The 27,193-nt window shown below is 36.7% G+C and overlaps 1 protein-coding gene across 1 annotated transcript; it reads right to left on the reverse strand.

Annotated features, from left to right (window-relative positions):
- Positions 1–121: 121 nt before the first annotated feature.
- Positions 122–23,660, reverse strand: Cct2 (chaperonin containing TCP1 subunit 2). The gene is made up of 16 exons (XM_005328734.5): positions 23,502–23,660; positions 22,579–22,653; positions 22,421–22,486; positions 21,633–21,744; positions 21,042–21,118; positions 20,827–20,939; positions 19,436–19,638; positions 16,222–16,322; positions 15,738–15,865; positions 14,057–14,160; positions 10,076–10,195; positions 9,469–9,597; positions 8,945–9,048; positions 8,426–8,525; positions 6,527–6,668; positions 122–4,129 (listed from the first exon to the last, which is right to left on the reverse strand). Exons 1-16 carry the CDS (start codon positions 23,502–23,504, stop codon positions 4,099–4,101), a joined length of 1,608 nt encoding a protein of 535 aa, XP_005328791.1. The 5' UTR covers positions 23,505–23,660; the 3' UTR covers positions 122–4,098.
- Between the last annotated feature and the right edge of the window lie 3,533 nt (positions 23,661–27,193).

Genomic DNA, 27,193 nt, shown 5'->3' on the forward strand with positions numbered 1-27,193 from the left:
ACTAACTGTTCAGATGATCTAGCCCTGGCAGGACATATTTCTTTACTATGAATGACAATGAACTTTAACAAGGTATTGTTTCTAATTCAGGCCACCAAAAAAGACATTTTTATTTAGCAGATTCACACAAAAAAAGTTGTTTATTGTTACAGAGGCTCAAAACAAAACATTTCCCCCACCATTTTAGCACCTGTTGAAGAAAAGATCTCAGATGGAGAATTTCTCTTGGGGTTCGTTCAGATGTTACTTTAAACTTAATAGTGTTTCATGCCGATTTCTCATTTTCCCCAAAGGTTTAACTCAAGGTCTACTACCATCTGTTTAGGGAGCTTAGATATCACCTACAAAATAGAACCTCTTTCCTTTGCCATGCAGTCTCACTGAAGTCACACCTTGGGTTATTGTTTTTTTTTGTACCGAGGATTGAACTTGGGGGTGCTGGACAACTGAGCCACATCCACAGCCCTATTTTGTATTTTATTGAGAGACCAGGTTTTCAGTGAGTTGTTTAGTGCCTTCGGTTGTTGAGGCTGGCTTTGAACTCGTGATTCTACTGTCTCAGCCTCCTGAGCCCCTGGTATTATACACATGCACCACAGTGCCCGGCACACCTCGAATTTTTGCCCACTACTTCCCTCTCCACCACCAGCAAAGCCCTTCTGCTTATTTACACTAAGAAACTGAGCTGAATGGAATCCCCCATCACTGGAGAAAAATCACATCTTCAGAATCATATTAAGTTAAAGGCAATAGGTGAGAAACCTGGTATTTGAACTAAGTACTTTGAAATTTGAATTGCAGACTGTAGAATATATTGGAAGTTTGCCTCTTTTTAAAAAATTTTAGATGTTGGTGGACCTTTATTTTATTCATTTATTTATATGCAGCGCTGAAAATTGAACACAGTGCCTCTCACATGCTAGGCAAGTGCTCTACCGCTGAGCCACAACTCCAGCCCTGAAGTCTGCCTCTTTATCCTCAGTGTATCTGCTTTAGTTCCAGTTTAATTTTTGTAGTTTTTCAACACTGTACAAACCTAGGTATTTTGGCCATTATTTTGTTAAATATCTCAATTGCGACCTTCCCATGAATATACAAACTTAAAGAAATTGCTGTCAGTGGGTGATTTAATAAACTTTTCAGCACACTAGGTCAGTTATCTAAACTGAAGCACAATGTATTGAATATTTAAGGGAAAAAAAAAAAAGTACTTTTCCCATAAAAGCACTTTAACCCAGTAAAGGTTAGTTCTAAAATGAAATAAGACTCACATTTGCCAGAAATATTTCTTGTTACTACAGAGTTAAGTACCGTGTCACCAGCTCCCATCTGTAGACCATCTGCAACCCACTGATCAGTCATCCAAGGAACCCTTTTAATCATTAAATAGATTTGTACTATATATGTTTTTAGTAATGAGTCCAGATTTCTATTAAAACAGAATTTCTCTATTTTCTTATTTCTAATAATTAAAATCAAATGATGTTAAAAACGTTTGTCCAACAGAATTTACCTTCTAAACTTTGTACCAGTTTATGGATTAGTTTTTGTGTTTTTTTTTTTTTTTTTGAGAGGGAGGGGAGATAACAGGGATTGAACCCAGGGGTACTTAATCACTGAGCCACATCCCCAGTTCTGTTTTGAGACAGGGTCTTGCTAAGTTGCTGAGGCTGGCATCAAACTTGAGAACCTCCTGCCTCAGCCTCCTGAGCAGATGGGATACAGGCATGCCCCAACACACCTAGTGCTGACTTTGTTTTGAATTGTCTTTCTCCTCCCTAGTTTAATGGGCCCACAGTTTCCAATGTAAGCTGCAGGCTACACAGTTATAAAACTGAGTGAAGTCAATTATCCATATAATGTTCTCACTGAATGAACTTACTACTCTGCGTCAAAATGTTAAAATTATAAACATTTTGGCCTATGGTCAAGCTGTTTTGTTGTTCTAAAACAATATACAATGAATAAATATTTATCAAACTAATAGTTGTGATTTTGCTGTCCAAAAATGTTTTTAGTGTAAATTTTTCAATTTTATAAAGCATGTAACTGTGTGTATAAATATAAATATACATAAATACACATACATACATATATTTTTCTTTGTTTGGGGGCAGGGTTACTAGATATTAAACCAGTAAAGGTTAGTTCTAAAATGAAATAAGGCTCACATTTGCCAGAAATATTTCTTGTATCACTGAGCTACACTGCAGTCCTTTTTGAGACAGGGTCTCACTAAATTGCTCAGGGTGGCTTCCAACTTGTGATTCTCCTGCCTCAACCTCCAGATTACAAGCATGCACCACGATACCCATCTGCCTACTTGTGTTTCTACAACCCTGCTATCTTGGAGATGCTGACATTATTAGATAGTAAAGTAATGGAAAAATACTACAGCAACAAATACAACTTTTTTTACTCCTTAGTATTCATGTTATTATTAAAATGAAAATTTCACCGGGCACAGTGGCACATACCTGTAATCCCAAGGGCTTGGGAGGCTGAGGCAGGAGGATCTTGAGTTCAAAACCAGCCTCACCAATGGTGAGGTACTAAGAAACTCAGTGAGACACTGTGTCTAAATAAAAAACAAAATATGGCTGGGGGGATGTGACTCAGTGGTTGAGTGCCGGAGTTCAATCTCTGGTACCCACCCCCTGCCAGGAAAGAAAAGACTTCTTTTAGAACTATATTCTCTCCAGTGCTGGGAACAGATCCGGGATCTCACACATGCCATGCGAATGCTCTGCCACTGAGCTACACCTTAGCTTTCTTTTAAAACTTGATAATTGGATTTTAGCTTCTGTAAGAGAGATATCAACTAACCTTTAACATAAATCCCACAGAAACGAATCAGCAACCAAATTTCCTTTTTTATTTTATACTGTCATGCAACATCACTATTTGTAATTTTATGCTTAAAAAGTCAACTGAACTCAACCTTAACTAAAAGCACATGAGTGATCCAGAAACAGTATAGCATCATAGCTGTGAGCATGGTCCTTCATACCATCTGGGATCAAATCCAGGCTCTGCCCTTACTGGTCAGTTACCACCTTTGTCCCATTTCCTTATCAGAAAAACAGTTAGTTTCTATCAAATAGGGCATTGTAAGGATTAAACCAATTACTGTGTATAAAATGAACAGAACAGTGCCTGGCATGTGACAGTAAATGTTTACATACCATATTCTTTTACTAATAAGTACAATACTTAAATTTACCCTAAAATCAGTATAAATCCTTGCTTAAAGGAAAAAGTATAAACGGCTATAGACCACTCTCCACCATCAACACATTTTTCAACTATAATATCTATAGTACTTAATGTAAAAAATATAACCACAACATTGTGTCAAATTCTCCTGGTTTACCTGTAAAGAACACACCTAGTTCTTAAGGAGTTCATTTTTAAATTTTAAGTGAATATTCTCTGCCATTTCCATTATTCTAGAAATCAAAAATCATCAAAGCATTTAAAAATGTAAAAATTGCTATTAAGTTTCAAAGCCAAGCACAATGGCAAACACCTACAGTCCCAGCTATTTGAGAGGCAGATTCTAAGTTCAAAGACAATCTCAGCGACTCATCATGAAACTCAGCAACTTGGCAAGACTCATCTGAAAATAAAAAAGAACTAGGAACTGGGGATGCAGCTTAGTGGTAAAACACTCCTGGATTCAATCTCGGGTTTTGTCTCTTTAGTTTTTGTGGTACTGAGGAATCAAACCCAAGGCCTCATACACACTAGATTAATCATTAAGTGGATCAACTCTATACTGAAAATGCAATCATTCACTTCCATTAAGCATATTTCAAATAGGTTACACAAAGATCATAAGACATAAGAACTAAGTAATTGTTCAAAATTTTAATGCACGCTATGAGAAATGAACTTTTAAATCAACTGAATTGTATGGAAAATGAAACAGCAAATAAATTAGACCCACGTTAAAACAGAAGGTCAGCTAATGTCCAAACTTAAGGATATAATGGGCACAGCCAGCCATGGATTCCACAGGTTTCTTCTAAAGGTTGAAATCTTTCAAATATAACTTTATTATGAACTGGTCCAAAGATCAACAGCATTTGGGAATGCTTAACAGGGATGATGATCAGGGACACGTTTCCTGTAAGGAAAAACCATACAATTAAGAAAAATGTCAAAGATGAAAAGCATGATGTTAACCAAAGTTTTATACTACATACAGATAACCAGAATTCTAATTTTATTAAAATCATTAGAACTCAAATTTCCTACAAAGGATGTTTCTACCTCTGACTAACATTCTTCAAGTAGCATGTTATTAGAGGCCATTAGAAAATCTGTGGAACGCAAAGGCCTGTGGATATTTGCTATTCTCAACTTCTCATCCAAACACCCTACCTAAGATACACACTCTACACTCTGTCATGTATACCTAAAAAAACAAAGCAAAAAACAAAAAAAGAACATTCTCGAGAAAAAAAGGGTTAATCCATGTTTTTTACTAATACATGTTAGGAAATTTTACTGTATTAGATACAGTTACTTTTTTGTGTGTTTTTAATAAGGTTGATGAAACTTTATTTTATTAATTTGTATGTGGTGCTGAGAATCGAATCCAGTACCTCACACATGCTAGGCAAGTGTTCTACCACTAAGCTACAGCCCTAGCCCTAGACACAATTACTTTAACCAGAAGTCCAAAAAATGGCAGGACACTGAAGATTCTAGATGAATCTAGAATCATAACAAAAATATCCCTTCACAACTTTTATTCTCTAATGACCACAGAGTAAGGACATATAAGGATCTTTTGAGAAGAAAAGACGGTAAGGATACAGGGAAATTTTTAACTTTGTGATTCAGAAACACTCTTTCTAAAGGCACAAAAAAACAGTAAAGAAAAGTAAAAGAACAGACTCAAAGAACATAGTATTAAATCTGGGTCATACAGAAATAAACACCTTCCAACTCAGTAGTTTATGTGCAAACTAGGTTCCTACCATGTCAAAAAAATTTATTAACCAGTTATCACTGGGCACTAATCTGAAAAGCACATTCTCTGGTGGTTAAGAAAAGAATATGGCCAGGCGCAGTGGCATGCACCTGTAATCCCATTGGCTTGGGAGGCTGAGGCAAGAGGATCTTGAGTTCAAAGCCAGCCTCAGCAAAATTGAGGTGCTAGGCAATTCAGTGAGACCCTGTCTCTAAATAAAATACAAAATAAGGCTGGGGATGTAGCTCAGTGGTGGAGCGCCCTGGTACCAAAAAAGAAAAAGAAATATGAAAAATGAGTTTGGCTAAGCGAAAAGTAGTCATGTTTCTTTACTGCAAAAATATACGTTTCAAATGTGGTTGAGGACACAGTAGATTGTATAACAAATCCTCATACACCTTACCCAGGATTAATAATTTACTACATCTGTTTATTCCTTCTTTATGTCCTCTGTTGGATGCTCTGCATCTTTCCGAACTTATTATAGGAGTTCTGCAGCACTCAGTTCTTAAAAACTCTTCCCTTATTTACGACATTCACTTGTAGAGAGTCAAGCAGTCTTCTGGCTTGAAACCCCTATCTGCCTTCCCTCTTTCTCAGTCTTTGCATTTCAGAAAAGAAATTCATTTCTTCAGGCAAAATCCTTGAAATATTTTTAAATTCTCTTTCCTCTCACACCCTGCATCCAACTCATAATTAAAACCCTACTGGTTCTACTTTCAAAATAGATCCAGTCAATCCCTTCTCATTACCCTTACACCACAATATCCTGGTCCAAACTACTATACTCTCCCATCTCCTTGAACCAATACTAATAGTAAATATGAATGACTAATAACTACTAAGAGCAAGTGAAAATCATTAACTGAATCTTCATCTTTCCCTTTAACCCTTTCCCTTTTTTGGTGGGGGGAGGGGGCGAGGGAGCACTGAGTAGTGGGGATGAAACTCAGGGCACCCTAAATCACCAAGCTACCTGCCCAGCCCTTTTTATCTTTGAGACACAGTCCTCACTAAGTTGTTGACGCTGGCCTCAAATCTGCAATCCTCCTGAGTTGCTACAATTAAAGGCATAAACCACTGGGCTCAGCTTGTCCTTAACCATTTCTATGTGAATGAGAACTTAAGTTGCTAAAAATAAAACCTATAAAGAAACCTTATACAATTCGTGCTTAAAAATGTCTAAATAGAAGTATACCCAGGACAGAAAACAATGGAAGCTTACTCATCCTGGTTAAAAAAAAAAAAAAACATAGGTTATAGGTTATTATAACACTGCTACCCTTAGCCCCCAGGCTCCCTGATATTTAAACTTTCTAAATCTGGCTCTTTATGCGCCCTTTCAATCCTGAAAAGCTAGCATAGTTGTTCATGCTCCCTTTCCCAAAAGCTTTCCTTAAGAATTGAGACTACTTTAAATAACTTAGGGACTCTTTTAACTAGGCAAATATGTTTCTGTATCTCATTAACTAAGGTATCAAGTAAAAGTGCTCCACTTGTCTCAGTGTTAGTAATTTTTTCTAGAAACTAAAAGTGCTCTGATACCTTGGTGCTGCTTTGATGATATTGTCCACACGTAGAATCACTTCTGCTGCTTCAGCTGCACTCAAAAGAACTTGCCGCTTCACTTGGAAACTTTCTGTGATGCCCAATACTGCCATATCTCCTATGGTACCTTCTTTCATATCTGAAAAGAAAAACTTATAGTTTAACAACTGAAGTATCAAAACATCTTTAATGATTTATAATAAATAAAATGAAACCTGTTTAAAAAAAACAGTCTAAGATTACAACACCCAACTACTTGATATAGTTAGCAAATTAGTTCATAAAAGAATTCAGGAAAGCCTTTTTAAAAATTAAAAGATCTAGGGACTGGGGTTGTGGCTCAGTGGTAGTGGGCTTGCCTAGCATGCATGAGGCACTGGGTTCAATTCTCAGTACCATATACAAATAAATAAAGGTCCTCAAAAAAAAAAAAAAAATTGAAAGATCTAACCAAGCATACCCATGTTTATAGCAGCACAGTTCACAACAGTTGAATTCTGAAATCGGCCTAGGTATCCATTAACAGATGACTAGATAAAAATAATGCAGTATGTTTAACAATGGAATTTTATTCAACCATAAATAAGAATTCGCAGGTAAATGAATGGAATTTGAGAACATTATGGATGAGGCCTTTGTTCAATTTCCAGTACCACAAAAAAAAAAAAAGGGGGTGGATTCCTATGTCAATTACTGCTAGGTGCAGTGGCATACACCTGTAATCTCAGTGATTCAGGAGGCCAATGCACAAGGGTGGCATGTTTGAGGCCAGCTTCCACAACACAGCAAGACCCTGTCTCAATATGAAGGAAAAAAAAATAACTGGGATGTAGCTCAATGGTAATGCAACTCTGACTTCAATCCCCAGTACCAAAAAAGAGGCACTTCTATTCTATTCAATTACTATTCACCTGTATTAATAGAGGGCAACAATGTCAAAGAACAATTAATTGTACAAAACACTAGGTCACTTACATTAATATTCTCTCTTTATCTATACCTACATATAAAATTAATGCAGAAAATTTGCTTATTGCTAACTACTATGAAGTCATACACCTGGAAGAAAATTTATAAGTCACCTATCCAATCTTTCATTGTTTCTCAGATGATTAACTGGCTCTCTTATTCAATGACAGGATTATCTACTTTCTAAGGTTGTTCCTATAATATGCTGAAGAGCTTTTTAAAAACTTTTAATCTGAATTAAATCTGCCTGTTGGCCACTCTTATCTATGGATTAAAGATCTGCCTTCAAGAATGTCTCAAAAAGTTTATTATAAAATTAGGAATTAGCTAGAATGACAGTGCATGCCTGTAATCCCAGTGACTCGGGAGGCTGAGACAGAGGATCACAAGTTCAAGACTAGTCTCAGCACTATTTTAAAATTAAAAAAAAAAAAAATGGACTAGGGATGTGGCTGAGTGATTAAGTGCCCTTAGATTAAATCCAAGGTATCCCCCCACACATCCATCAAAAAAAAGAAAAAGGAGTTTTAAGAAATCATAGTAGATGGGCTAGGGATATAGATCAGTGGTGGTGGTAGAGTACTTGCTTAACAAGGCCCTGGGTTCAATCTCCAGTATCAAAAAGAGAATAGTAGTAGCAGAATTTACACTTATTTCAGAATATGAGCATTATTTATGCATCATTATATATACCAAACTAGTTACCAATCTTCTAACTAGTTTTATACTTCCTAGGTTAATGTTGAGAATATAAAGTTAAATATTTCCCCAGATAAGTTACAAAAGGAACAAAGGAATCTTATACATTTATCATGCAAACTTCTTTTTCTTCTTCCAAAAAAAAAAAGAAAGAAAAAAAAAAAAAAAAAAACAAACTTGAGATAGACACTTTTGTCAACTACTACAAAAGTTGCACATATTTCTTACCCAGTCCAGCAGTTATATTGCCTTCACTGTGAGCAGCTCGGAGCTGTGCCACCAAATCTGCGCTGTCATAGCCTGCATTATCAGCTATGATGGTTGGTAACTATGAAATAAAGGAGATAAATTAACTTTACTATACAAAACATTAACTTACTGCTATCTAGAAAGATGGCTTTTTAAAACTACATTTAGAAACAATATAAAATCTGCTTTTAGTTATTGCTCATTAAGGGTATAAAATTCAGAATCAAATTTGAAAATGGTGAATGTTCTTAAAGCCAAGGCAGGCACTAGGGTTGTGGCTCAGCGGTAGAGCACTTGTCTAGCACATGTGAAGCACTGAGTCTGATCCTTTAGCACCATATAAAAATAAATAAAGATACTCTGCCTACAACTTAAAAAAAAAAAAAAAAAAAAGCCACGACAGTGACCATTTGCTGTCTAGGATGTAAAATGTACTCATTTAAAAATCATCAATAGCCACAAAATTTAAGTTGAAATTTCTCATTTTTACTAGCTTACCATTCTCAGTGCTTTAGCATAAGACTCCATTGCAACAGCTTCTTTGCCTGGTGTTCTACTGGCAAGCTGTGTCACAGCATGAGCCATCAGCATCTCAGAACAGCCTATGAATAAAAATTCCATTAAAATATTGCTAATGTTATCTTCATGGTACTAAATTATTGACTTCCCTTCAGATATTGCCAAGTGCTTTAAAATTAAGTGCAAAGACCAGGCACAACGGTGCATGCCTATAAACCCATCAAATTCTGAAGACTAAAACTGAAGAATCACAAGTTGGAGGCCAGCCCAACACACAGAGAGGTCCTGTCTCCAAAAAAAGCAGGGATAGGGATGTAGCTCAGTAGTACAGTACCTCCGGGTTTAACTGCCAGTACTGCAAGTGGGGAGAAAAATTATAAAAAAAACCCTAAATGCAAAGATAATACATTTAGTTTCTAATCATACTTTTATTTCTTAAAGTGTTTAATGTTTCTAATCATACTTTTATTTCTTAAAGTGTTTAATGTTTTCCAAATTCTTACCTCCTCCATATACTGTTCTAGAGTCCTTCACAGTTTGGGCAAGAACACAAAGAGCATCATGCAAAGATCTTTCTGCTTCATCTAAAATTTGTTGAGTGGCACCACGCAAAACAATGGTACAAGCCTCACCTAAAATTAAAACATAATATTCTTATATCATAGTGACAAATTAGTCATAAACACGAAAATTATGCGCTCTATGATTTATGTAGGTGTTGTTTACATTCTTGGATTTTGAAAGCTGATATATTCTGTTACGCATTTTCTTTCCTAACTTATATTCATAGTGATTCTAAAATAGAGAAAACTAAAAGCTGAATATGCACTCTTCATAAAAGGCATAATAAATATGAAGTTTACTTCAAAATATGCTTTTTCAAAACTTTAGGCTTGGGGCTGAGGATATAGCTCAGTTGGTAGAGTGCCTGCCTTGCATGCATAAGGCCCTGGGTTCAATCCTCAGCACTACAAAAAAAAAAAAAAGATTTTAGACTAATAACATTTTCTAGTACTATAGTAACTTTTTTTTCCACTTCAATGGAGCCTAGAAAAGATTTAGGAACCATGAGACACATAATAACAACATACCAAGGGCATAATAACTCACCAAGGGCAACCCCAGAAAAGTGAATGAGTTTATCTTCTCCAATCATGACTTCCTCAATAAGTTTGCAACTTCCAAGCTTCACCAGTTCTGGGTGATCAAAGGTAGAAGCAATTTCTCCACCTATGAACATAAACATTAGATGTGTGTAATAGACTTATAAATAATGTATTAACTACATTTTAAAAACTGATTGCTGGGCTGGGGTTGTGGCTCATTGGTAGAGCTCTTGCCTAGCATGTATAAGGCACTGGATTTGATCCTCAGCACCACATAAAAGTAAATAAATTGTATCCATCTACAACTAAAAAAAAAAAAAAAAACACCTGATTGCTTACTATATATCATATATCAGTTACATTATACACTAATTCTTCACATCAACTGTATACAACAGGTTAATTATCTGATTTGCACATTGCAAAAAAAGAGGCAGAAAGCTAGGAATGTGATTCATGGTAGACAGATTGCCTGGCATGTGTGAGGCCCTGGTTTGATCCCCAGCACCACAAACAAAAATAAAACAAAGAAGGCATACAGGTTTAGTGATTTATGTAAAGTTACATGGCTATTATAAACTGAAGCTGAGATTCATATCCAAGTAGTCTCGCTTCAGACCTGTATGCACGCTGTGGGACACTACTCCCCAAATGTTAAATCAAAAGTTAAAAAAAACATTTACCTTTAAAAGTCTGAACTTAAATTCTAATTCTCTTCTGAATCCAATCCAGAATACTAAATTTTATAAAACAATTCCCCAGGACACAATAAAAATATCTGACCAGATATTTCATTTATGTTAACTATTTTTGGGGACAGAGGGATACCAGGGATTGAACTCTGAGCACTCACACCAAGTCATATCCCCAGCCCTATTTTATATTTTATTTAGAGACAGGGCCTGAGTTGCTTAGTGCCGAGCTCTTTGCTGGTGCTGGGTTTGAACTCTCAACCCTCCTGTTTCAACCATCCAAGTTGCTGGGTAACAGATGTGCGCCACTGCACCTGACTAACTTTGACAAGAATTTCTGAACTGCTTACAATATGGGCCTTTGATAGCTCTAATTCTCACAATAATTGAAATGTCAAAAAGCCCCAGTAAGGCCTAGAAAAGGGAGAAATGCACACTGAGAATTTCTCACAGCAAAACTTACCGAGGTATAAAAGAGTGAATTCATTTTAGTTCTTGTGTCTTATTTCAAGTTAATTTCCATCTTCCATGCTCTATAAATTTAACTTCAGCTACTTCCTTTCCTGTCCTGATCAAAGCAAGCTAGTTTTCCATTTCAAAATCCATTTTTAAAAATTATGTTCTTTCCCTTTTAATAATGTAGATTTCATGTATTATCAATCAAACCTTCTTTTCCTATTTTTTTTTCTTTTCTTTTAGGGCAAGGGGCTGGGGTACCAGGGATTGAACCAAGTGCATTTTACTACATCCCTAGACCTTTTTACTTATTTTTTATTTTGAAACAGGGTCTTGCTAAGTTGAGGCTGACCTCTTGCCTCAACCTCCTGAATCACTGGGAAAACAGATAAGTGCCACCATGACTAGCAATTATTTTACCAAGAAGTGACAAAGAATCTGTTCTAAATTCTACAAATTTATACTCATAATCTGTATAATCTTTTTACTTTTGGTTGACAATTCTTGAGACTGCTTGTATTATAGATGTGAGACAATAAGTATCTGGGACATCACATCCAAAAATGATCGAACTTTACTTTTGGTAAGGTTCATTTCATCTTTCTATATCTGCTTATGAAACATTTCTTGACATTTGCAATAATCATTTTCACACACACTGATACTTAGCTCTGATTATGAGGTCAATTTCACAGCCAGAGTTGTGCTTGTTGCAGTAAATTTTCTTCTGAATATATGTGACAATTTCACGTACTAAGTCCTTATGATATCAATTTGCTCTATGAATTGTGTTATCATCCATATTTCTTATGTCTTTATTTTTTTAAACATCAGAAATTTATTGGTTACGCAAAACATTACATTGATCTTGACATATCATACATTTATTTCAAATGTCTTTATTTTCTTGCATTAGAAGATCAATTACATCAACATGAACATTATAGTTTTATGTGTTAACTTACACATCAAGTTTACCATGGCTTATAAAGAACTTTAAAAACAGGTAAACCCACTTCCAAGTAATTAACAAAAGGAAAATGTCTCTAGGTCAAAGGAAGATTATGCCTCTCAAATTACTAAAAATGGCTTCATATATCATTCCAAGCCAGGCATGGTGGTGCATGCCTATAATCCCAGCTATCAGAAAGGCTTGAGGCAAAAGAACTGCTAGTTGGAGACCAGCCCAGCAACTTAGTAATCCAGTCTCAAAATAAAAAATAAAAAACTAGGGATGCAGCTTAGTGTTAGAGCATATGCCTAGCATATATGAGGCCCTCGGTTCAATCTCCAGTGCAGGAAGGAAGGAAGAGAGGGAGGGAGGGGGAAGGAAAAACAAGAAATCATTCTGGGATGAGGTGACAAATACTTTCCAAGTTAGTACACCTAATCTCTTCTAATATTTCCAACATTTAGGTCTTCTTAATTCTCATTCCCAGATTCCAAACCAACTTTCCAACCTACTTATTGGACCCAAATGAAATTTAGATGATAAAAATAAAACTTAAGTTTTTCTAGGGCTACTTAGTGACTACTTGTAGAAATCATTATTGCAACAAGAAACAAACAAGTAAGACACAGATTACTATCTGATTTGTAAACACAATTTCTATTTGTCACAATTGGGATTATATCACTCAAATCTCCACTCAAGGGTGTTAAGCATACACTTTCATCATATGTTGCTGAACTTTTTATTTCAACATTTATTACTTTCAGAAAAATTTAAAAATTAAGAAAAACTAAGTATACATACTTTATTCTAGCACAAAGTGTTCATTAAAGGTTACTACTGTAACTGTATTACATAGGGTAGAAGCATCCAACTACTCCTTAAGCAATAGTATGCTTAGACTATATTTAGAAAATTAAACTTATAAACTGTTAAGAAAAAATTTATCTTCAGGGCTGGGGTTGTGGCTCAGTGTAGAGCACTTGCCTAGCAAGTTTGAGGCACTGGGTTTGATTCTCAGCACCACATATAAATAAATGACTAAAACAAAGGTTAATTAACATCTAAAAAAAGATTTATCTTTAAAATAGTAACACCAACAAAAAGAAATCTACAGCCATGGTGAACCTTGTATATAACTTGGCATAGCATTATGGCATTATGCATTATTTTGGCTAAGCATTCCTAAATTAGCTGTAAATTCAAAATATAAACTTTTGAACAAGAACACAACAGCAAAACTTTTATGTGATGGATCACAGATGCACCAAAATATTGCATAAAATTTCCTTCAGACTGAGTACAAGATGTACATAAAACAAATGACTTTCATGTTTACAACTGGGTTCCATCCTCAAGTTATCTCATTTTATATATATGCAAATATTCCTAAATCAAAAAATAAAATCCAACATCTAAAGGGCTTCAAAGTCCCAATCAGACAAAAAATATTCAACCTGTATTAAAAATACTGTAACAAGTCAAGTATGGTGGTGCACGCCTACAATCCCAGCAACTTGGGGAAGACTCTGGCTCAAAATTAAAAATAAAAAGGGCCTGGGATGCAACTCAGCAGTTAAAAGTAACTAAATTACAAACTTCCAAAAGTATAAATGAGATTTCAGAATAACTCTTCAATAAGATTTCAGAATAACTCTAAAACTCTAAACTCCTTACAGGGATTTCTTCATATTTTCAACAATGAATCACATATAGTAATGTTCAATAAATCTGAATGACTATTATGTTTATTAGAAATTAATGCCTTTTGGGCTGGGGATATAGTTCAATTGGTAGAGTGTTTGCCTTGAATACACAATGCCCTGGATTCGATCCCTAGCACCATATAAAAACTCAAAAAGAAATTAATGCCTCTTATACATACCTGTAACAAGGGCCAGGCGCTCTACACCTGCAAAATCTGCATGCTCAATAGCCATGACACCAGCAGCACCAAAAAGCTGTTCAGGATAATTATAAATTAATTGCCTGCAAATAAAACATATAAAACATTATGCTCAAAACTGCTGTTTCGCAAAACAAGCTAAAAAGAATGCAGATATTTTTTACCAGACACACAAATTAGAACAAGTTACCATTTCTCACTTATCCCAGCAAGATGGGAGGCTAAAATAGGATTGTCAAGTTCAAAGCTAGACTTAGCAACTTATTGAGACTCTGTCTCAAAAATAAAAAGGGCTGGGAACATGGCTTAGTGGTTGGGCACCCCTTAGTTCAATCCCCAGTACAAAACAAAGCGAAAACAAAAAAAAAAAAAAAAAAGAAAGAAAGAAAATGTGTTAATTTAGCAGAAAAGCATCAAAAACCTTATTGATGTCCATATACGTTAACTCTTGGTAATCTACAGCAATAAAATTTAAATGTTAAAGAATATTTTATGTGATTTCATTTTTCCACACTTCAGTTATTCATGGTCAATTGAGGCCCAAAAATAAAACCAATACTTTGGTTCTAAATAGCCTACTAAAATCTTGCATTGTCCTTCTCTGTCTTGCCCAGAATGTGAATCACACCTTTGTCCCATGTCTCCACAATGTTTTCTACCTGTCTTTAGTCACTTAGTAGCCATCTAGGTTATTAAATCAGCAATCAAGATATCTCTATATAAGTAACCCTTACATCGCAGTCAAACATTAAGGCACAATGCCTAAGTCACTTCATCTCAAACATAAGTACTGTTATCATAAATCTCACATCATCACAAGAAAGATAAGTACAGTACAATGAGGTACTGAGAGAGGGCAATCAAGAACACCTTCACATAACATGTGAAAGTACAGTTTAATTGTCTTACTTTATTATTGTTGTATTAAGTGTTGTTAATCTCATGCTGTGCCTAATTCGTAAGTTAAACTCCATCCCAAACATGTAATGAAAAAACCGAAAACCAAGAAACAGTATCTAAAGGGTTTTGTACTATCTGTAGTTTCAAGCATCCTCTAGGGGTCTATGAATATATCCAACGCTGAGCAGGGGCGACTACTGTACAATGTTCTTCATCTGTGCCACACCAAGTCAGCCAAGAAAGTAAAGATTAAATGTGAGTGACTTGTATGCCTGCTAAGAGTATGTGGAAATCACATCTAATTATGAAAATCTATAATATTAAAAATATGTACTGTAACTAGGCACAGTACTCCTATAATCAGAGACCAAGGAGGCTGAAGCAGAAGGATACCAAGTCCAATATCAGCCTAGACAATTTTGTGAGAATCTCAGCAACTTAGGAAGAACTTGTCTCAAAATTTAAGAAAGGACTGGGGATGTAGCTCAGTGATAAGGGTTCAATTCCCAGTACCAAAAAAAGATTAAAAAGCAAACATAATATGTACTACAGTTTCTAAATAACATACTAATACAAGCAATTCAAGATGAAGTACTTCCATAATTTTTGTGAGAAAAAAATCATTTTTTACATTAAAAATACCATTAATGAGCTGGGAATATAGCTCAGTTGGTAGAGTGCTTGCCTTGTATGCACTAGGCCCTGGGTTCAATCCCTAGCACCTAAAAAAAAAGTATCATTAACACATACAAACACAGACCTGTTAATAAAGCAGTTTATTCCATGCTTAAGAATACGTTCAACTTTCTCCTTCATTTTTTCCTTTTCCGCATGTTCAATTTCTGCAACCTTTGCTGTAGAATCAACTCTTACCCGGGAACCAAATATCTAAAACAAAGAAACACACATCAGTACATATACACAGTGTCAGTTTTATTAATCTTTTTAAGTCCCACTGCATATTTCAACATTTTTATGTACTATCAAAAACTATGTATAAACCAGGCATGGTGGTATGTATAATCCCAAAGGCTCAAGAGGCTGAGGCAGGAGGATCCCAAGTTCAAAGACAACCTCAGCAAAAGTGAAGCGCTAAGCAGCTCAGAGATACGACATCTCTAAATACAGAAAAGTACATGTGTGTATATATTCATACACACATTTTAAGCTTTTTAATGCATCTGATTCCCAGCCTGAGTTTATAGCAACCAGCAATTACAATTTCAAGAAAAATAGTTACATACCTTTATTTTGTCTGTATCCATTCCAGTGTTTGCAATAAGAATTTTTGCATTTTCAATTCGTTTTGGTTGATTTACTCCAATTTTTTTATCCAATAGGAATCCTACAATAAACATAATAGTATTAAAAGGCTTCATTTATGAAATGACTAATTCAAGGAATTTATTCAAGTTCAATTTACCAAGCTCCTAGAACCTACAAACCATCCCATTAGAAAAATGATCAAAAAAATCAATTTAGTGGGTTATTTAAATTACAGAAAACATCAGAGCACAGCACAGACAGTAAAAGGTAAACCTAATACTTTGAAGTTGGTAGTGAAATTTAAAAACAACAAGAGATGAGCTGGATAAACTTGTCCAATCATGTCCCTGATGCATATTGATTTACGGTTAAGCATCAAGCATAAATGCACATCAGTCAAATAGAATCAGACAAAGAAATACTAGCTACTAACCTAGCTGTGGAGATTTGGTACCATTATATATATGAACTCAGTACTGCTTATCTTTCCAGGCTTCTTTGAAATGAATGCATAAGAAACTTTTCCCTTATTGAGTTTTCTGCTCTTTTCAGTCAAACTATTCACTCAATGGGTCATCATCACAAGGACTAAAGAACTACAATTCCTATTGCACTGCCTGGCAGACAACAAAGAACAGCAGGTGCTTATGCTACTATCCTTTTCTCTCCCCTCCTTCTAACTTTGTTTTAAATAGAATTCCACTACTTATCAGGTCCTGTTAAGGAATACTGGACAATTACAGAACAAAAGTAACAAAAACAGCATGGTACTGGCACCAAAAAAGGCATGTAGACCAGTGGTACAGAACAGAAGACACAGAAACAAAATAAGTAAATACATAAATACAGTTATCTCTTACTAGACAAAGGCACCAAAAACATACATTGAAGAAAAGATAGTCTCTTCAACAAATAGTGCTGGGAAAACTGGAAATCCATATGCAGCAAAATGAAATTAAGCCCCCATCTCTCACCATGCACAAAACTCAACTCAAAGTGGATCAAAGACCTAGGAACTAGACAAGAGACCCTGTACCTAAGAGAAGAAAAAATAGACCCAAATCTTCATCATGTCTGATTAGGCCCTGACTTCCTTTACAAGTGTCCTAAAGCACAAGAAATAAAAGCAAGAATCAATAAATGGTTGCATGCACAAGGTCCTGGGATGGATTCAAACTAAAAATTGCTTCTCCACAAATGAAACCATCAGTGAGGTGAAGAGAGAGCCTACAGAATGGGAGCAAATTTCGACCACACACACATCAGGTAATAATCTCCAGGATATATAAAGAACTCAAAAAACAACACTAAAAAAACAAATAGCCCAAACAATAAATGAGCTAAGGAACTGAACAGACACTCTCAGAAGATATACAATTGATCAATAAATACATTTAAAAAAACTCACTCCAGTCATAATGGCAATTATCAAGAATACAAGCAACAATACCTATTGGCAAGTACGTGGGGGAAAAGGCACACTCATACATTGCTGGTGGGACTGCAAATTGGTACAATTAATTTGTAGGAGATTCCTTAGAAAACTGGTAATGGAACCACTATTTGACCCAGCTATCCACTCCTGGGTCTATACCCAAAGGACTTAAAAATAGCATACTACAGTGATGCAGCCACATCAATGTTAATAGCAGCTCAATTCACAATAGCTAAATTGTGGAAGCAACCTAGATGTCCTTCAACAGATGAATAAAGAAACTGTGGTATATACATACACAATGGAATATTGCTCAGTATTAAAAGAGAATAAAATCATGGCATTTGCAGATAAATGGATGGAGTTAGAGAACATCATGCTAAGTGAAGTCAATCCCCAAATACCAAAGGCTGAATGTTTTCTCTGATAAGTAGATATTAATCTATAATGAGGTGGGCGGGGGAGTGCGCCCATGGGAGGAATGAAGGAACTTTGAATAGGGCAAAGGGGAGGGGGGAAAGGGGAAGCATGGGGGTAAGAAAGATGGTGGAATGAGACGGACAACATTACCCTAGGTACATGTATGATGACACAAATGGTGTCAACCAGATACATAAAAAATTATACTCCGTTTGTGTATTATAAATCAAAATACATTCTGCGGTCATGTATAATTAATTAGAATTACAAAAAAATACTAGTCCTTACATATAAAATGCAATTTAAAAATATTTTTTATTTATTTTTATTTTTTTGATTATTTTTTTATTATTAGTTGTTCAAAACATTACAAAGCTCTTGACATATCATATTTCATACATTTGATTCAAGCAGATTATTTTTTAAAGTAATAATTTTCTTCTTCCCTGTAGGAGAATGCCTACATCTTCTATATAACATTTGAGAAGCAAATACAACGTGAAGTTGCTTTTTAACACCATGATAAACTGTACCCTCTAGTAAGGGCAATGGCACATGCCTATAATCCTAGTCATACAGGAGGATCCCAATATAAAGGTCAGCCTCGGCAATTAGCTTAACCCTGTCTCAAAAAATAAGGACAACTGAGGATGTACCTCAGCAGTCAAGTACCCCTGGGTTGAATCCCCAGTATCAAAAATAAATAAATAGACAGATCTATAAATCCTATCTATCAGAACATAAACCACATAGATTTGTCAGTTAAAGGATCTTCTTAAAACAAGAAGGAACACTTCCTCAGTAACCTGCTAACTACTAATGGTCTGACTTATCCAGATCCCTCCTGGATGATACACGTAATACTAAAAAAAGTGCTATTTCAGAGTAGCTAATTTTCAGCAAAAGAAAATTACAATTACTCAGGGATTGGGGTTGTGGCTCAGTGGTAGAGCGCTTGCCTAGCATGTGTGAAGCACTGGGTTCGATTCTTAGCATCACATACAAATAAATACAATAAAGGTCCATCAAAAAAATTTAAAAAGAAAAGAAAATTACAACTACTCTTCACTAGACTGCAAATAATTTCATGGCACAAAGTGAAATCTAGAAGTTATCAGAAAAATGCAGGAACGGTATAAGAAGATGACGCACACTGTCAGTATTTAACAAATAGATTAAAATGAAAAATGGTTGCAATGTATATGTCCTCAAAGTTAAGTTTTCTGGCTCTGTAAATTGTCACAAATTCCCATTAACTAAAATCAAGACTCATTCAGTATTCAGCCTCTCAGAAGCTTATCCAAACTTCTTTCCCTTATTTGGACACCCATACATACCTTCATCTAAATAAGAATCTGCCAGACTCCCTCCTAGCTTCTTGATGACATGAATCGCCTCCAGATTACCAGAACCTTTCAGTCTGAGAACAGCTTCTACAGCTAATTTGGTAAAGTGATCTTTGTGATGAGTAAGAAGTTTTGAGGACAATGTTGTTCCTGCAATATTCATTAAATCTTGACGGAACTTAACTTCATCAGAACTAAATAAAAGGCAAGAAAAGAAACAAAAAGAAAACCAACCCTGTTATTAAAATGTTTGCTCACAGTAAACAACCCTATTTTACTTTTCAAAGTTTATCTAGATAGCCATTAATCCATAGATATTTTTACCCTAGCCAGGTCTCCAAAATTCACAGGAAAAGACTAAACCTCTCTCCAATAATCCAGAGAAGTGAATTAAAGGGTACGTTTTCTCCACCAAACTGCCCAAGGGGGCAGGAATGGGGGGAGAATCAAAAGAATATTAAATGTACTGGGTGCAGTGGCACACACCCATAATCCCAATGGCTCAGGAGGCTGAGATGGGGGATACTGAGTTCAAAGCCAGCCTCAGCAAAATCGAGGGGCACAGTCTCTAAATAAAATACAAGAGGGTTAGGGATGTGCCCCTTAGTTAGATCCCCAAGGCACTCACACATACATACACACATACACACACACACACACAAATCAAATGTTGCCAAGAGCATGGGGAAAAAAGCATTATCACACAATTAGTGTACTGGGAGTATAAATAAAATTTTTTGAACATTTATTTGGTAATGTACATAAAATGCCTTAAAACACGTACTCACCTTTAGACCCAGCAATTGTATAAACAAGTTCCTGAATAACAAGTCTGTCACATTATTTTATAACTAAAATTATCAAGAACACAAATCTGGGGGCTGGGGATGTGGCTCAGGCAGTAGCGCGTTCGCCTGGCATGTATGTGGCCCAGGTTCAATCCTCAGCACCACATATAAAGATGTTGTGTCTGCTGATAACTTAAAAAATAAAATATTAAAATTCTCTCTCTTAAAAAAAAAAAGAACACAAATCTCCAACCATAAATAGGTTAAGGAAATTCCATTAGTTCTATATGCAAACGTTTAACTCTATTAAAAGTAATGTTGCAGAGATTACTAACACTTAAGAAATGTAATTGTTATCCAACTAGTTTAAAAAGATGCTAACAGACCCTCTACACGATGTATTTGGGGTTTGGGGGCATTTTTTTTTTATTACATGTAAAAAGACTAGAAACACAAACTTTCACTTTGGTGGCTGTCTCTGGAGGCTGATGTGGGTCTGACTGGTGGGTGGAGTGAAGCAGAATCATACTTGTGTATGCTTTTCAGCATTCTTTAGGCTAGAATTTTAGAACTGTAGTATTTTGGTATACCAACCCGTGATCAACAGCAGAACTCAACAGAGCTTCTCTTGCAGCCTTTGTGGCTTCTCTCCAACCCGCAATAATGGTTTGTGGATGAATCTTTTTTGCAATTAAAGATTCTGCTTCCTATTAATAAACAGTTATACAAATAATAGTTACAAAGGACTTAATCATTTACTCAAAACCATAGTAACAAATAACAAGGCCAGAGTTCTCAGTTGCTCTTACCCTTAGTAATTCTGCTGCTAAAACAGTAACAGAGGTAGTGCCATCACCAACTTCATCATCTTGAACCCTTGACATATCTAGAAAGAAAAGTATTAAAATTATTTCTCTGTAGTTTACTAAGTTATACAAAAATACCCACCACCAATCTACTCTAACATATAGATTCCTCACCTGACAAATTTGGGGAAGCTTTTAGGTCTGAAATAAAAAATTTTTTACCACTGTTATGGTATGATTATGCCCCCCCCCAGTTCATGTGTTGGAAACATAAATCCCTAATCTCTCTCTTGTGATGCTTACCAGCATGTTATATCAGAGCAGAAGTTCCAGACATGGTTCCCAGACCTTGGATTTTCTAGCCTCTAGACCCATGAGCCAAATGAAATTCTATTGTTTATAAATTACTCAATCTGTGGTTTCTGTTATAACAGCACAAAATGGACTAAGATAATCACCAACAATTCCATGGCTCTTCTGAAACTGTATTTTAATAGTAACAATCAATTAAAAAGTGTTGAGTATCAGTCAACACAACCTATTAGAAAACATCATTTCAAAATGCTAACCAAATAGTATTATCTTCAGACTCACCAACTAAAACTTTAGCTGCTGGGTTGTCAACACCAATATTTTTCAGAATAGTGGCACCATCATTGGTTACCATGAGAGAGGCATCTCGTCCACTACTTAAAAGAATTTTGTCCTAAAGAGAACATATTTATTTCAAGATATAAATACACCTTCAAGAATGCATGAATCAATCAGTATACTCAGCAGTATACTGCTGACATGTAAATACCTCGGATAGCTACTGGCCATCAAATGTTTCCAATGCATATACCCCACTATCATATCTTCATGATCTATCCCCAGAGGCATTAGAAACACAAGGAGAATCAGACCTCCCTAGATTTGTTTCAGCACTGTGATAGAAAACAATGGAAACAACAGAAGCGTCCATCAAGTAAAGTTATAATCAAGCTACAGAATACTATTTGACAGTTAAAGAGGAGATGGTGTATCTACTTACTCTGAAAGGAATTTAAAAGAGTAATTACAGAAAAAGTACAAACAGCACGTATGTATGTTATGTCAGAACATAATAGGAAAATACTGAAAAAATGGACATACAAATAACACTGGTTGCCACCAGGGAAAGGCATGGAACTGGAGATAATGATCCAGGACGTATTTTGTTCTTAGCAAAAAAGAACGTACTTACCACTTATAAAATTTAAGTCTTAAAAGATTTTTTAAAAAGTTACTAACTATATCTCCAATAAGAGCTTTAAAAAATATTAAAACTTATATTTGTGGCCAGCCTGGGCAAAATTTCAAGACCCTATCTCAAAACAAAAAAATTTGCTATTTTTGCTTACCATGCCCTTGGGTCCCAACGTGCTCTTCACCAAATCTCCAATGGCGATGGCACCAATAAATGATGACTGAAATGAAAATCTGAGACTGTCAGAATTTTGATCATAGGAAAAAAAAAATACAATTGTATTTTTATAACAAGAAGGCAGAATGGGCTTACCAGACGAGCTGTCTCCGCTCTCTCTTCATCAGCTCCAGCCTTGAAGATGTTAACAGGTGCAAGGGAAAGGGATGCCTAAAAAGGAAAATCAAGAGTACGGATGCTCTTTATTTTTTGGTACCAGGGTTGAACCCAGGGGCACTTAACTACTGGGTCATATCCCCAACCCTTTTTATTCTGACCAGGGTCTCGTCAAGTTTCTTAGGGTCTCTAAATTGCTTAAGATATCTTTGAACCTGTGATCCTCCTGCCTCAGCCTCCAGAGCTACTGGAATTACAAACTTGCTCACTGCGGATGAATACCCATACTCTCTAACAATATATATTTTAGTGCCTTCCAATACATATAGAAGTAGGCATCTTAAGAGAATATTCATTAACAGTAATTTTAAAACAAATTAAGCATCCATCATCAAGGACTTACATGAGGACGCCAAGTATAAATAGTAAAGTCAGAGAAATCGAGTGTCTGGGCAAACTAGCGACAATATTAACTTAAGGACGAGTAGTGAGAGGGTGTAAGGCTACTCGTTCGACAACGGCCAGGAGGGCGCCCTCCATCTTCCACCCTAGGGCGGCTCCTTCGCGGCCCTCCAGACTCCGCCTCCAGGAGGAGGGCGGTGCTGTGCGGGCACTAGAAACTTCTTCGCTAGGGATAAGACCCGAGTCTCGTAGTCCCCAGACTGTTGAAAGGCAGAAGAGAAAAAGGACGCCTCATTAGGCCCACTCCTCCTTCCCGCCCGCATGGAGGAATCTACCGGCTGAACCCGCGCAGGCCTCACGCCGCGACTCGCGCCATGTGCGGTGGGCCCAGAAGACAAGGGCAGCCCGCGACTCTGAGAACACGGAGGGAGCAGCGGTGTTGCGGGGCACGGCGGGGCTGGGACAGGGGTAGGAGGTAGAGAGCAGGAGGCCAGGCTCACCATGGTTCCGAGGAGTTCGGCACACAAGCAAATCCCTCACGCGCCCGGCAGCCAGCAAGGAAAAGGAAGCCGGAAGTGACGAGGACGCTTTCTCGCAGGGGGCGGGGCCCAGCTGCGCACCGCTACGGCCTACAGGCGCTGCCGCCGCCGTAGCATCTCCAAGAGTTGCCTCACCGGCCGGAAACGTAGCTCTTCAGTGGGAGGGCGGGGCATCGGCTCGCGCTCAGCCACTGCTGCGCCTACCGCTCCGGATGAGGAAGGGGCGGGACGGTTTGAGGTTGAATTTCCGAAGAACAAAGAGACGACGCGCCACAGGGATTGCCACAGCAACGGAGTTCCACCTCACATCTTTAATTTTTCTATTTTAAAATTTAATCTTTAAGACGGACATTTTGGCTCGTGCCTACAATCCAGCGACTCCGGAGTTTGAGGCTGGAGGCTCGCGAGTTCTAGGCCAGCCTTGACAACTTAGCCAGGCCCTGTCTTTAAAATTTAAAAAGGACGGGGGCAGTATCTCGACGGAAAAAACGCCTCTGAGGGTTCAATCTTCAGTAATGCAAAAAATATTTAATCTTTAAAATTCTGTATTAAAGTCATATGTACAGTTTCAAATATTTTATACTAATAATGAAAAACAATTGAACTTATTGTTTCTTCTTCCCAGAAGCAGCCACTTTAATTTTTTTGGGGGGAGGGCGATATTTATGGACATATTACTAAATAATATATTTATTATTTTAATTTTAAACATTATTTACTGAGTAATACTTATTTACTGAGTATTACAAGGGAGGATTTCTTTCCTTTTGTTGAGTTTTAAAATGTTGTTTCTAATTGGACCTGGATTGCCTAGTAGGACAAGGTCTTAGAACTCAGGCAAAACATTTAATTGTCTTTGCCCTTTTTCCGCATTTCAGGAGTTCGTGCGTTCATTTCTTTTCCCCTCCAGCAATAGAGGTAATTCATGTTCTTACATGATGTCTTGATAGAGATCAAGATTCCAAATATTTCAGTTTACTAAAAATAGTTTTTTGCTTTCTGAGTTGACCCACCTAAGATGACCAGAGAAAACTGTGCTTTAAGAATTTAGTTTTCTAGCATCTATGGATACCCACTTTTCTTCTTTTAATCACTTAGCAAGTGCCTGGATTTTGACAGTGAGAGGTTTCAATTTTTAGTTGTTTTTATCCTCAGATATATACTGGGGGTTGGCAAGCTATACAGAGGCGAATCCAACCTGTTGTTTTTGTATGACCTAAGAGCAAGGCATTTTTAAAAAATATATATATATTTTTTAGTTGTAGTTGGACACATATCTTTATTTTTTTGTGGTGCTGAGGATTGAACCCAGGGCCTTGCACATGCTAGGTGAGTGCTCTACTGCTGAGCCACAACTCCAGCCCCTGGTTTTTATGCTTTTAAGTGGTTGCAAAAAAAAAAAAAATTTTTTTTTCATGACACATTGAAAATTGTATGAAATTCATATTTGGGTGTTCAGAAAGCTTTGTTGGAACACAGGCATAATCATTTATTTTTAAACTGTGGCAGTAAAATGGCAGAATTACATAATGATGAGTAGGTATGACAGATTGTAAGGGTTCATAAAACCTAAAATATTTACCATCTCATCCTGTATAGAAAAAGCTTCTCACCCTAGTTACTTTATTCCTAAGGTCCAATGTGAAAAGCAGTGTTTGGGGTGGACAGATTATTATTTTAAATCTATCAAGAGTTCTCTATTCTTCGCTAGAATACTTGCTCTTCCCTCAGGCCCCTGCCCCCTTGTGTTGGAGATTGAACCCATGGTAGGCAATCACTCAATCAGTGAGCTACATGCCCAACCCTTATTTTATTTTGAGGCAGTGTCTCACCACTTTACCTAAACTGGCCTCAACATTTTGATCCTCCTGCTTTGGCCTCCTAAGTAGCTAGGATTACAGTCACGAGCCATTCTGCCCACCTGGAAATGAATTTTAAGGATCAGATTCCAGATGACATTTCTGGGAATGACAAGAGTCACAATGAGAAACTAAGATGCCTTGCATAGTATTAAAAAGGACTGGGGGCAAATTACATACCTGGAGATATAAATATAGTATTACATCTTGCAGGTGGCAGGTAAACCTAAGATTGTGAGTGATGGGGAAATCAATGTCCCCTCCTGTTAATACTTTGGAGGAGTGGGTTGAATATGGCATGAAGCACTTGGGTGGCACTGGAAGGCAGGCCCTGTCATCTCACAGAACTGAGACTAAAAGCAGTCTATGATCAGACCCTTCAGAATTTGTCTTTTCTCTATTTCATCTTTCAGTTCTTCCTCTTTTCCTACTCCCCTTTCTTGATACTTATACTATTCCCAGAAGTTAAATACTCAGCTTTAGAATCAGGTCACAACTTTTTATATACTAGTTTTGTAATGGATTTCAGAGAGTGATCCATTAGCTGAATTTACCAAGTTTACCCAAAAAAAAGTGTCTCTTAGCTTTTTATAAATTGTACAGCAATTTGTATTAGCTAGATTAAGGGGGCTGGGGATGTGGCTCAAGCCGTAGCGGGCTTGTCTGGCATGCGTGCGGCCCAGGTTCGATCCTCAGCACCACATACAAAGATGTCGTGTCTTCCGAAAACTAAAAAAAATAAATATTAAAAAATTCTCTCTCCCTCTAAAAAAAATAAAATAAAATAGATTAAGGGGCTAAGGAGGTAGCTAGATATTGGAATACCGTGTTTCTATGATAGACTCTTTCCTCACTTATTTCCCCTCCTCTCTGCCCCTTTGTCTCTACTTCTCTTTAACTCTCCCTTTCCCTGCCTCACAACTCTTTTCTGTCACCTTCATTCTCCTCTTCTTTCTCCTTCACAGGATACGGGCCTTCACAATTGACATTGGCCAGCTTCCAGTTACATCGCCTGTATTTCCTGTTGTGCAAAAGGGAGATAATAATAGTACCTATGTCACATAAACATCACCAAGACAGAATTGTTTGGAACAGTGCTTGGCCTACAATAAGCTCTCAGTTTAAGTTAGTTATTATTCCAATAAGCTTTGCTAAACATTGTGGCCTACTAAGTTTGGATGTGCTTGGCATGATAAGGAAAGCACTATAGCATAATATTATTTGATGGCTAGAGATGATTGGGGACCAGGGGTCATTATCTGAAGTGAAATAACTGAAGTGGCCCAATAATGACTAGAACAGTTATGGGACCTGTCAACATTTCTCAAAAACACTCAGACTATCAGGGGAGAAAAACCATATAAAGGATCTGAAGTCCATAGTCATGCTGAGTCAGAGTCCACCAGACTCTTAGGTAGTAAAGAAAAGGTTGGAAAACTTGATAAAATCCAGATATCACACAATTCTGACACTTGGTAAAGTTTGCCACTGGGAACAGGACACTTGAGTCTGAGCAAATAAGGCCAAGGTCATCTCTTCAAGGTAAACTAATGAGATGTTTGTAAAAGTGGTAATATCAAATACCAATATAATTCAAAATTCCAATTTCTATGAAAAGAATTTACCAGTATTCAAGCAATACATTGCTCTAGATTATGTAGTTGTTGTTGTTGCTGTTGTTTTTCATTCTGTTTATGTTAGTCTAGTAGTTTCCAGTTCCAGTCGTTCTCAGTGGGAATGGTATTGACCACGTGGTGGTGAGTGGGGAAGACATTTTCAGAAATACGTGGAACC

The sequence above is a fragment of the Ictidomys tridecemlineatus genome, chromosome 6 (assembly GCF_052094955.1).
Source record: "Ictidomys tridecemlineatus isolate mIctTri1 chromosome 6, mIctTri1.hap1, whole genome shotgun sequence".
In the NCBI taxonomy this organism is placed as follows: domain Eukaryota; kingdom Metazoa; phylum Chordata; class Mammalia; order Rodentia; family Sciuridae; genus Ictidomys; species Ictidomys tridecemlineatus.

Excerpts from the sequence above, each read along its gene's own strand:
- Cct2 (XM_005328734.5), bottom strand. Across the intron at positions 19,639-20,826 it reads AGTTCTGCTGTTGATCACGG|TTCTGATGAAGTTAAGTTCC; the intron begins GTTGGTATACCA and ends CCTTTTATTTAG. Across the intron at positions 9,049-9,468 it reads TAGAACAGTATATGGAGGAG|GCTGTTCTGAGATGCTGATG; the intron begins GTAAGAATTTGG and ends TTTTATTCATAG.